The sequence below is a fragment of the Lygodium microphyllum genome, chromosome 4, assembly GCF_053477565.2.
Source record: "Lygodium microphyllum isolate KBCC chromosome 4, Lygodium_microphyllum_v1.1.10, whole genome shotgun sequence".
In the NCBI taxonomy this organism is placed as follows: Eukaryota; Viridiplantae; Streptophyta; class Polypodiopsida; order Schizaeales; family Lygodiaceae; genus Lygodium; species Lygodium microphyllum.
Window position 1 is genome coordinate 151,626,856 of NC_141138.1, and position 11,869 is coordinate 151,638,724.

The 11,869-nt window shown below is 45.9% G+C and overlaps 1 protein-coding gene across 1 annotated transcript; it reads right to left on the reverse strand.

Moving 5' to 3' along the window:
- Positions 1–248: 248 nt before the first annotated feature.
- On the reverse strand, positions 249–1,746 carry LOC148037776 (PLAT domain-containing protein 3-like). The gene is made up of 2 exons (XM_087676736.1): positions 1,589–1,746; positions 249–801 (listed from the first exon to the last, which is right to left on the reverse strand). The coding sequence occupies exons 1-2, from the start codon at positions 1,655–1,657 to the stop codon at positions 352–354; spliced, it is 519 nt and encodes a 172-aa protein (XP_087532862.1). The 5' UTR covers positions 1,658–1,746; the 3' UTR covers positions 249–351.
- Between the last annotated feature and the right edge of the window lie 10,123 nt (positions 1,747–11,869).

Below are 11,869 nucleotides of genomic sequence, written 5' to 3' on the forward strand. Positions count from 1 at the left end.
TAGGATGATGCTCTTACTGTTTTATCGATGGGTACGAATACGTCACAGATTTGCTATGGAGCGAGAGAGAGTGTGTGCGCGCGCGCGTAGAGATGATGGCTGACGATGGATAGTTTAGGTGATGGTCCTAATGTCAAAAACCAACATTTAGGAAAGCTAGAATTTGGGGATCCTTAGCGACGAAAGTAATAACTAATGTACACGACGAAATGAGGTAACTTGCCAACGACACTCTGGTCCGCAAGATAGACAGCGATTATACTATCCTCGGATAGCATAGCATTTATTCCAACATAAAAAAAAGGATGGTTGATAAGCAAACGACAAACTGCGGGAGAGAGAGAATACTATCTACTGCTTGGAGCGGCGAGACAGGAGGCGGTAGGACGCGGAGGAGGAGGAGTTGCAGTCGTCTCGGGTGGCGTAGAGCTGATAAGGGTAGGCGTCGGGCGCGATCCACTGCTCGATCTCGAACTCGTGGTTGTCGCAGCCCAGGTGGGCGCCCGTGATGGTGGCCTCCAGGTAGTTCACGTACCAGCCCGGGTGTGTCCCCGAGCCGTCGGAGGTGAGGTTGAGGCCGCAGATGGTGGCGCTGCCCAGGCACGTCCCCAGCCCGCTGAAGATGTCCAGGCTGCCCCGCTCGAAGTAGTCGTGGTCGCTGCCCATCAGACCCCCCCACGTCACGATGTCGTCGATCTGCACCGAGTCCCCCTCCGAGTCGAACAGCGTCACGCCTATCACCGCATTCGTCCCGCCGCTTATCACCCTCCCCGTCCTTATGTACAGCGTGTACACGCAATCCTACACACACATGTATATATATATATATATCAGACCAGAAACACATATAAACACCTCTGTACCAAGGCAGCCGCTCCACGTGCAGGCTATCTCTCAATGTAACCGCCAATCCCAGCCTGCCGCGTGGCAGGATGGAAATTTCCGAAGCCAATCTTACGCCAAAACAATATCCCAACCTGTTTACTTATATTGCAGACACATCAGCCGTATACAGTGTATATCTTTTATCCCAATCCTATCATACGACAAAACAATATCCATCCTGTACAGTTGTATTACAGACACATCAGCCATATACATACAATGTATATCTCGATCTCGTCCATGCCCCGACCACTGCAAGCACGCCACCCGTCAACACCCGGCTGTACAGTTACAGTCAACAGATTGCTCTATTAATCTACCCTGCCATGCCACTGCCATTTCTTTTCAGTTGCACTGTTAAGCCCCTCTAACGAATTAAGAATATCCGCCTCTCGTTCCATCACAACAAGCTAATGCTTTGCGTCTATTTGAAGAATGAGCACGCATTCCTGCTAAACGATCACATTGGACAAAATGACAAGTTACTAACCGTGACCTCCCATCTCTAACTCTTGTCCAATCGGCCACGACAATCCCCTATCTCGCAGATCCGAGAGCGTAACAACTCAAATCGACTCATCCACAGCCAAAGTCAATCACATCTCACTGCTTAGACACAAAGCTCCCCATCGCACAGCGATCCAGTCACGATCACACAGTTATGTAACAATTGACTATAACCGTTCTTAGTTTGGCAGCTTACATCTGCAATGGAGCTGTATACCGCCGCAGACAGCAACATCAACACCACCACAGCATTCACCCACGCCATCTCTCACCCGCTCCACAAGGAAAAAACCAGGAAGAGGAAGCTAGTGCACTACGTTTTGAGTGAGCAAGGTTCGGTGTGGCTATTAGATATGTCCACAAGGGGAGCGGTGCTGTTGACTAGATCCAAAGGACGTGTGTGAACAACCTTTCCTGCCATCTGAGCTGGCTTGCAGCGGGTTCCACGTGTTGGAACTCGACAAGTGAAATTTAACGGAATCGTCTATCCGGAAGACCACATCTTCCCATCATAAAAGTCGATACCAGCCTCTTCGGGTCTGTTTACACAATGAATAATTATCACCGGGCTATGGACAGACAGGAGAGAGAGAGAGAGAGAGAGAGAGAGAGAGAGAAGGAAAAGAGAGGAGAGAGCGGGAACGGTATTGAAAATCAATTCAATACACAGAGGGAGAGAAAATATAAAATTTAAAAGAGAGAAGAAAAAAGAGGAGAGAGAGAGAGAGAAGGAAAAGAGAGGAGAGGGGGAGAGGGAGAGAGGGAGAGAAGAAAAGGAAAATGAATATTACAGGAAATATGTAATATTTCCGCGTACCGTACCGTAAATATTAACTTTCCGTATACCGTGTAAACCCTGTGCAAAGGGTATCTCTTGCATTGAAATTATTGACCGCATAAGGTGTGAGCCGCACGCGGGAAATAGGGTCCTCTGCGAATGGTAAATCGAACCGGGTGTTCAAAACCGCAAGCCGCACGGAAACACCCTCTTGGGAGGGGCAATTTAATTAAATAAATGCAAATTTTTTTATGTTTATCCCTTCCCCCAGCCGATGCATGGCTGGAGGAAAGGGAGTGTGTGGGGGGAGGATGGCAAAGTGGGGGTTTGCATGGGGGAGTTCCCCACGTGGGTGGAGACCCCTTCCCCACCCCCAAGGCTATAAAAACACCCCCCATCAAGGGGGTGTGCTTAGGAGGAAGAGGAGAGTAGGGGAGGCTCTGTGAGAGAGAGAGAGAGAGCGTGAGGCCGCCGCCGTGCTGATCGCCGCCAGTCCGCCGTGCTGCCGCCCAGCTCCGCCCCAGTCCACCGCCGCTGCTGTCGCCCAGGCCGCCAGGCCGCTGACGTTGCCGCCAGTTCGTCCACCACGTCGTCCACGACCTCCCTTCCTTCCACGTGGAGCTGAAGAAGCTCAGAAGCTTCTTTGGAAGCTTCTTTAGAAGTTTCCAAAGGGGGCCTCATAAACCCCCTTTCCCACGACTTCTTTACACCCTTTTTCCCAAAGGCCTTCCCAAGGGTCCTTTCCCACCACCTGGCCAAAAGGCACTTTTCCACCACTTGTCCCAAAGGACCTTTCCCACGGCATCTTCCCGAAGATCCATTAAATACCCCGGGACTTCTAAAGAAGGAGACGGTGAGGCCATAAAGACCTCACAAGAACCTTCGACAAGACTTCGGACAAAGACATTAAATCCGCAAGCCATCCAAATACCGTGCCGATTCGAGTTTCGTGGGGACTCCTAAGCTTTTGTCGCAAGCTCTATCCCGAAGAGGAACCCAACCGCATACAAGCACAAAGGCAGATCGGAAGTCGAATTTACGACTACGATGGCTCCAAAAAGATCCCAAGAGGCGACCGCGGGAGGCTCGACTCCGAATGTGCAAGTGGACATCACCCCGACTCCACAAGTCCAGGTTCTTCCGTGTTAATTCCGCATAAGGAAATGATTAGGCGCGCTTAGAAAGGAAATTGCACTTTTACGTTTAATTTGCATATGGAAATTGAAAGAAATGCATCTTTTGAACATTATGAAAGATTGAACGATTAGAGGGTTAGACGCATGTAGTTGGTACCTTATCAAGGTAAGGAATCTAATCCTAAGCAAGGAAACGGAATTTATATGTGCATTATTTGTCATCCTAGATATGGTAGATTAAACGTATACTGCACATTAGGTAACATACCTCTCGTAATGATTTCATAGGAAAAGGTTAAGCGCCATAAGGTTTCATTCGGAAAGAATTAATAGGGTACTAAAGTGAACGTATGACTTGCAAAATAGTTATAAGATGGAATAGAATAACACTAGTTTCGCTTGTGTTTCACCAACGACTTCGTGGCTAGGAGAATGTTAGAAATTGCGTAGTCGTCATGAGAAAAAGGTCAATCATTAAGAGCAGTAATTAGGTGTAAAAGCATAGGATGAAAAAGGATAAACAACAAGGTTGTAGGTACGACTATTGATGTAAGACCTAGTAGGAGGTCCTAGGAAAAGTTAGTAACCAAATTATCGTGCACCAAGGAAAGATTGTATAATTCGCCAATGCATAAGTTTCGAGAGTATAGACTACAAAGTATAGGCTTGATTAATTAGGAAAGTTAGCGTACAGATTAGCAAGTAATTTTACCTCACCAAGGAAACGGCAATCAATCGCATGTTTACGCGAATTGGATCCCGTTAGATTTGGTTTATCACCCTAGAAGGATCATTCTTATCGCAGAACAAGCATAATTGAAATTGACTAGGTAATATAAACATCAAGGATTCGTATAAACATGACTGAGTCAATATGATAGGAATCCTAAGAGATAACTAGGATTTTGTGCAAGGATAATTCGACCTCGCTTAAGACAAAAACTGTGAATCTAGGGATCTTACATGCATTCACAAAATGTCGAAGCGATCGGTTGTTTATTCATGAAAGGATCTAAGGTTTTATCCTAAGGATCAGTCGTCTTAATGAAGGAACTCCGACGGAGTTGCATAATCTAGAATCATGAGCCAAACCTAATTAGAAATGACTTGGAGGATACCCCAAAATCCTGTTACTCAGCTAGGGTTAAATTCCGTGATCAGAACGTTAAGCAATGGATAGATTCCATGGAATAGATGCAATACTTGCGCACAAAGCCGCAACATTGTATAGTCTTGGAATTTGTCCGCAAAGAGTCTTGTCATCTCTCGAAATGAGGTTAGCAAGTTATTGAAAGAATTTAACTTACAAGAGGATGAGTAATCACCCTGTTAACTCACTTTTCTTGGGAAGTAATTGCCAAGGGAAAGGAAGATTAGGCGTTGCCTTGAAGCAAATGACCGACCATAATCTAAAGCGACATGGTCGCTGGAACCTACCACAACTAAACACTAAAGTATGGGTAGGGTATGACCCTAACCCAAGAATGATAGGAATCTTGCCAAGTTGCAATTGATTCCGGAAAGAATGCGGATTGCATTCGGAGAAAAGAAGTCACTCCTTAACAGGTTGCGAGCTAAACGACCATTGAAATTGATTGTGCTTGTAACAGTTTAGAAAGGACTGTTTGCATTGTTTGCTCAATGAACTAAAGGATGAAAATATATCTAAAGCTTCAGGTTGGTGCCTGAGAGGCAGCTTCAGTTACCCCCGACTGCCTGCCTGACCCTAACCAAGGGGGTTGTGAACCGCGCCGGGAACGTGGACCGAACCCGCCGTGAGAGGTCTCTCCGTTGAGTTCTGCTTGGAGCAGGAGGACGCTTGGGTGCCAGGGGGGGCTCTGGCTGTAAATCCCTCGCCTTCCGGGTCCTGCACAAGAGACTAACGTGACTTGGGATTGGATCTCGAGGCCCGCATACTAGTCTACGGGCGGAAACTTGGGATAGTAATCACAGGAAGGATTACTGGATAGCCTTCGGGCAGATTATGAATACGCCTACGGGCGGGAACTCCTTGTATTCCAAAGATAAAAGGATAAAATGATAATAAAGGAGCTGTTTGGCATTGTTTTCTTTATGTCCTGTGATAAGATTACGTGAAGGAACCAGTGCTTAACAGGGTTAATCAAGGAAGCTGTTTGTATGTGTCAAACTAATGTGGTAGGTAATTACATAACTAAAACAAACCGAGGAAAGTGCGGAGGATGGACCATGGGTCTGTCCTACGGATGGGTGGTCCCGGTTAGCCGGGAACTTTTCTCAAGATCTTCGATGGGCAGAGGATGATCGTCATCACCAAAACAAGCAAGGAGAACAATGACTTGGAAGTACCGATTACCCGATTCAGGTTGTTTTAGGGGAACGGAATGGGACTATGCCTTTTGGCAGAGAGGTCGAGCCTTGCATCCCTCTCGTTTCCCATTCTCCTTGAACCAAGTGCAGCATGAATCAGCTTCAGACCGGGTGTTCTGCGTAAAGTAGTTCGATCAGGTCTGACGCTAGTCGCTGTTAGCAAACAACCAAACAATTCCGTTCGATCCTAAGTGGAAAGCGCCCAGGACACTTCCGTTACGGGGCAGACGCGGAAAGTCCTAGATTACAAAACCCGCAACATTCCATGGGAGTGCCGGGTGGAGTCTTCTAGACAACCTTTCCGATGGACTGCTAAGACATGTCCTAGAGGATGTTAGTGGACACGTTACAGTTGGTATCAGAGCCGACTTATAATGGAATTGTTTTCATAAGATTTCATTAGAAGTGAAGTAAAGAATTTGTTCCTGTCCAAACATTTTCTCATCTTCAATACTGTCTTGCAGAATTACGAGGCGTGGAACAAGTTTTTGGTGTTCCGGATCATGTTCATGACTGCGATGCATTCCCCGCATTATAGGCAGAGAATTGAAATGATGAACATCTTGGAGCATATTTATAACCCATCACCTCTATATATAGAGCGAAGATGGACTGGGTCTTCAGGAATCTACTACATAGCTGTCCACCGGTTCGCTTATCTACAGACCAACTTGAAGAGGATCAAGTGGTTGGAAGATTTGAAAGTTGTGAAGCTGTTCATTTTTGTGGAAGCTCACGTGAATTCGACTTTGCATATTCGAGGTCGTAGAGTTGAATTAAACTCATATGTTTATGAGGAAGTAACCCGTGTAATTCCAGTTGATAGAGTTAAGGTATTGGGCCGCCATGGGAAGTATGGTTTCCAGCGGAAAGGATATCCCGAACTTCCGATGAATTATCGATTCCTAAAGATACATGACCCAAAACCCTACTACTACACAGTTCCTGTAGACAAATCCAATACTATATTGTTTTCCCCAAACTAAATGCAATGATTGGATTATCATCGCTCGAGTTGTTGTATGAGGTTACGCCATATGAATATAAATAAGGACTTCTTTCTATCACTATCCGATTGTGCATCAGGGTTGTGCAAAAAGTCAAGTTGCTTCATGAGTTACGAATTAGCTGAACTAAAGATAAGCTAATGGCAATTATCATATAATAACGTTAAGAAAACTTTTTACGCCAGGCACAACCCCAGGTACAGGTTCCAAATTCACCCCCTACATCAAGTACTACTGTAATCCAGGAGAAGAAGTTCCTCCTCAAACAGATAAAGCCACCCGAGTTTGACGGGAGAGGCAGATTCGTCCAGACGGATGCTGAGATTTGGATTGAATCTATGGAGGACTACTTCGAAGCCGCTGGCACTGCACCAACCAATCAGGCCATGCTCGCCAAATTAAAACTCACCGGTGAAGCCAGACTATGGTGGAAACAATGGTGCAGGGATCAAGGGATTTCAGAGGGGTCCGTTACCTGGGAGAAGTTAAAGCAAGCCGTGCAAGGGAGATATTTGCCACCCGCATATCGTACACAGAAAATGAATGAGTTCTATGAGCTAAAACAGTTAGGACTCACGCTTGACGCATATTACTCTAAGTTTGTCTCACTCTTAAAGTATGCGCCACGAATGGACACGACACAGCAGGTGTCCAAATTTTGCGCAGGCTTAAATCCACCTGTAAATACCCGTCTCGAATCTATGAGACCATCAGATCTTCAGGATGCACTCATTCGAGCGGCACCCATAATTCAGGAAGTGCAAGATAAACCAAAGAGTATTAAGAATTGGTCTTATAGCGACCCAAGCGGAGGAGCATTCAGACCCCAGGTTAAGAGAGTTCAAGGCCACAATCAGGGACAAAGAAAGAAGGCAAGGACAAATAACGTCAACAACTTTGTTCCTACTCACGGTAATGGCCGAAACATCCGATGTTTCCACTGCAATGAACTCGGTCACTTCAGAAAGCAATGCCCCAACCTCAGCGAGGGACACCGTCAAGGTATTGGCCACAGTCAGGGAGAGACAGTTGAGATCTAGAACCTTGAGAGAATGCCTCGTCCAGTGGCAAGATTATCCCGAAGAGGATGCTACCTGGATGGATGAAAGCTCTCTCAATCTTCAATATCCCCAATTTATCTCGAGATCAGGACATCTCGATTCTTCTAAGGGGGAGAGAATGTAATATTTCCGCGTACCGTACCGTAAATATTAACTTTCCGTATACCGTGTAAACCCTGTGCAAAGGGTATCTCTTGCATTGAAATTATTGACCGCATAAGGTGTGAGCCGCACGCGGGAAATAGGGTCCTCTGCGAATGGTAAATCGAACCGGGTGTTCAAAACCGCAAGCCGCACGGAAACACCCTCTTGGGAGGGGCAATTTAATTAAATAAATGCAAATTTTTTTATGTTTATCCCTTCCCCCAGCCGATGCATGGCTGGAGGAAAGGGAGTGTGTGGGGGGAGGATGGCAAAGTGGGGGTTTGCATGGGGGAGTTCCCCACGTGGGTGGAGACCCCTTCCCCACCCCCAAGGCTATAAAAACACCCCCCATCAAGGGGGTGTGCTTAGGAGGAAGAGGAGAGTAGGGGAGGCTCTGTGAGAGAGAGAGAGAGAGCGTGAGGCCGCCGCCGTGCTGATCGCCGCCAGTCCGCCGTGCTGCCGCCCAGCTCTGCCCCAGTCCACCGCCGCTGCTGTCGCCCAGGCCGCCAGGCCGCTGACGTTGCCGCCAGTCCGTCCACCACGTCGTCCACGACATCCCTTCCTTCCACGTGGAGCTGAAGAAGCTCAGAAGCTTCTTTGGAAGCTTCTTTAGAAGTTTCCAAAGGGGGCCTCATAAACCCCCTTTCCCACGACTTCTTTACACCCTTTTTCCCAAAGGCCTTCCCAAGGGTCCTTTCCCACCACCTGGCCAAAAGGCACTTTTCCACCACTTGTCCCAAAGGACCTTTCCCACGGCATCTTCCCGAAGATCCATTAAATACCCCGGGACTTCTAAAGAAGGAGACGGTGAGGCCATAAAGACCTCACAAGAACCTTCGACAAGACTTCGGACAAAGACATTAAATCCGCAAGCCATCCAAATACTGTGCCGATTCGAGTTTCGTGGGGACTCCTAAGCTTTTGTCGCAAGCTCTATCCCGAAGAGGAACCCAACCGCATACAAGCACAAAGGCAGATCGGAAGTCGAATTTACGACTACGATGGCTCCAAAAAGATCCCAAGAGGCGACCGTGGGAGGCTCGACTCCGAATGTGCAAGTGGACATCACCCCGACTCCATAAGTCCAGGTTCTTCCGTGTTAATTCCGCATAAGGAAATGATTAGGCGCGCTTAGAAAGGAAATTGCACTTTTACGTTTAATTTGCATATGGAAATTGAAAGAAATGCATCTTTTGAACATTATGAAAGATTGAACGATTAGAGGGTTAGACGCATGTAGTTGGTACCTTATCAAGGTAAGGAATCTAATCCTAAGCAAGGAAACGGAATTTATATGTGCATTATTTGTCATCCTAGATATGGTAGATTAAACGTATACTGCACATTAGGTAACATACCTCTCGTAATGATTTCATAGGAAAAGGTTAAGTGCCATAAGGTTTCATTCGGAAAGAATTAATAGGGTACTAAAGTGAACGTATGACTTGCAAAATAGTTATAAGATGGAATAGAATAACACTAGTTTCGCTTGTGTTTCACCAACGACTTCGTGGCTAGGAGAATGTTAGAAATTGCGTAGTCGTCATGAGAAAAAGGTCAATCATTAAGAGCAGTAATTAGGTGTAAAAGCATAGGATGAAAAAGGATAAACAACAAGGTTGTAGGTACGACTATTGATGTAAGACCTAGTAGGAGGTCCTAGGAAAAGTTAGTAACCAAATTATCGTGCACCAAGGAAAGATTGTATAATTCGCCAATGCATAAGTTTCGAGAGTATAGACTACAAAGTATAGGCTTGATTAATTAGGAAAGTTAGCGTACAGATTAGCAAGTAATTTTACCTCACCAAGGAAACGGCAATCAATCGCATGTTTACGCGAATTGGATCCCGTTAGATTTGGTTTATCACCCTAGAAGGATCATTCTTATTGCAGAACAAGCATAATTGAAATTGACTAGGTAATATAAACATCAAGGATTCGTATAAACATGACTGAGTCAATATGATAGGAATCCTAAGAGATAACTAGGATTTTGTGCAAGGATAATTCGACCTCGCTTAAGACAAAAACTGTGAATCTAGGGATCTTACATGCATTCACAAAATGTCGAAGCGATCGGTTGTTTATTCATGAAAGGATCTAAGGTTTTATCCTAAGGATCAGTCGTCTTAATGAAGGAACTCCGACGGAGTTGCATAATCTAGAATCATGAGCCAAACCTAATTAGAAATGATTTGGAGGATACCCCAAAATCCTGTTACTCAGCTAGGGTTAAATTCCGTGATCAGAACGTTAAGCAATGGATAGATTCCATGGAATAGATGCAATACTTGCGCACAAAGCCGCAACATTGTATAGTCTTGGAATTTGTCCGCAAAGAGTCTTGTCATCTCTCGAAATGAGGTTAGCAAGTTATTGAAAGAATTTAACTTACAAGAGGATGAGTAATCACCCTGTTAACTCACTTTTCTTGGGAAGTAATTGCCAAGGGAAAGGAAGATTAGGCGTTGCCTTGAAGCAAATGACCGACCATAATCTAAAGCGACATGGTCGCTGGAACCTACCACAACTAAACACTAAAGTATGGGTAGGGTATGACCCTAACCCAAGAATGATAGGAATCTTGCCAAGTTGCAATTGATTCCGGAACGAATGCGGATTGCATTCGGAGAAAAGAAGTCACTCCTTAATAGGTTGCCAGCTAAACGACCATTGAAATTGATTGTGCTTGTAACAGTTTAGAAAGGACTGTTTGCATTGTTTGCTCAATGAACTAAAGGATGAAAATATATCTAAAGCTTCAGGTTGGTGCCTGAGAGGCAGCTTCAGTTACCCCCGACTGCCTGCCTAACCCTAACCAAGGGGGTTGTGAACCGCGCTGGGAACGTGGACCGAACCCGCCATGAGAGGTCTCTCCGTTGAGTTCTGCTTGGAGCAGGAGGACGCTTGGGTGCCAGGGGGGGCTCTGGCTGTAAATCCCTCGCCTTCCGGGTCCTGCACAAGAGACTAACGTGACTTGGGATTGGATCTCGAGGCCCGCATACTAGTCTACGGGCGGAAACTTGGGATAGTAATCACAGGAAGGATTACTGGATAGCCTTCGGGCAGATTATGAATACGCCTACGGGCGGGAACTCCTTGTATTCCAAAGATAAAAGGATAAAATGATAATAAAGGAGCTGTTTGGCATTGTTTTCTTTATGTCCTGTGATAAGATTACGTGAAGGAACCAGTGCTTAACAGGGTTAATCAAGGAAGCTGTTTGTATGTGTCAAACTAATGTGGTAGGTAATTACATAACTAAAACAAACCGAGGAAAGTGCGGAGGATGGACCATGGGTCTGTCCTACGGATGGGTGGTTCCGGTTAGCCGGGAACTTTTCTCAAGATCTTCGATGGGCAGAGGATGATCGTCATCACCAAAACAAGCAAGGAGAACAATGACTTGGAAGTACCGATTACCCGATTCAGGCTGTTTTAGGGGAACGGAATGGGACTATGCCTTTTGGCAGAGAGGTCGAGCCTTGCATCCCTCTCGTTTCCCATTCTCCTTGAACCAAGTGCAGCATGAATCCGCTTCAGACCGGGCGTTCTGCGTAAAGTAGTTCGATCAGGTCTGACGCTAGTCGCTGTTAGCAAAAAACCAAACAATTCCGTTCGATCCTAAGTGGAAAGCGCCCATGACACTTCCGTTACGGGGCAGACGCAGAAAGTCCTAGATTACAAAACCCGCAACATTCCATGGGAGTGCCGGGTGGAGTCTTCTAGACAACCTTTCCGATGGACTGCTAAGACGTGTCCTAGAGGATGTTAGTGGACACGTTACAAAATATAAAATTTAAAAGAGAGTGAGAGAGAGAAACAAAAAAGATTTAAAGAGTGGATGAAGAGAAAGAGATAAGAAAAAGAAGAAGAAAAGAAAAAAAGAGGAGAGGGAGAGAGAAGGAAAAGAGATGAGAGGGGGGGGGGAGAGAGAGAGAGAGAGAAGAAAAGCAGGGAGACAGGGGGAAGAGAAGAAAAGGAGGAAAACCATGAGAGG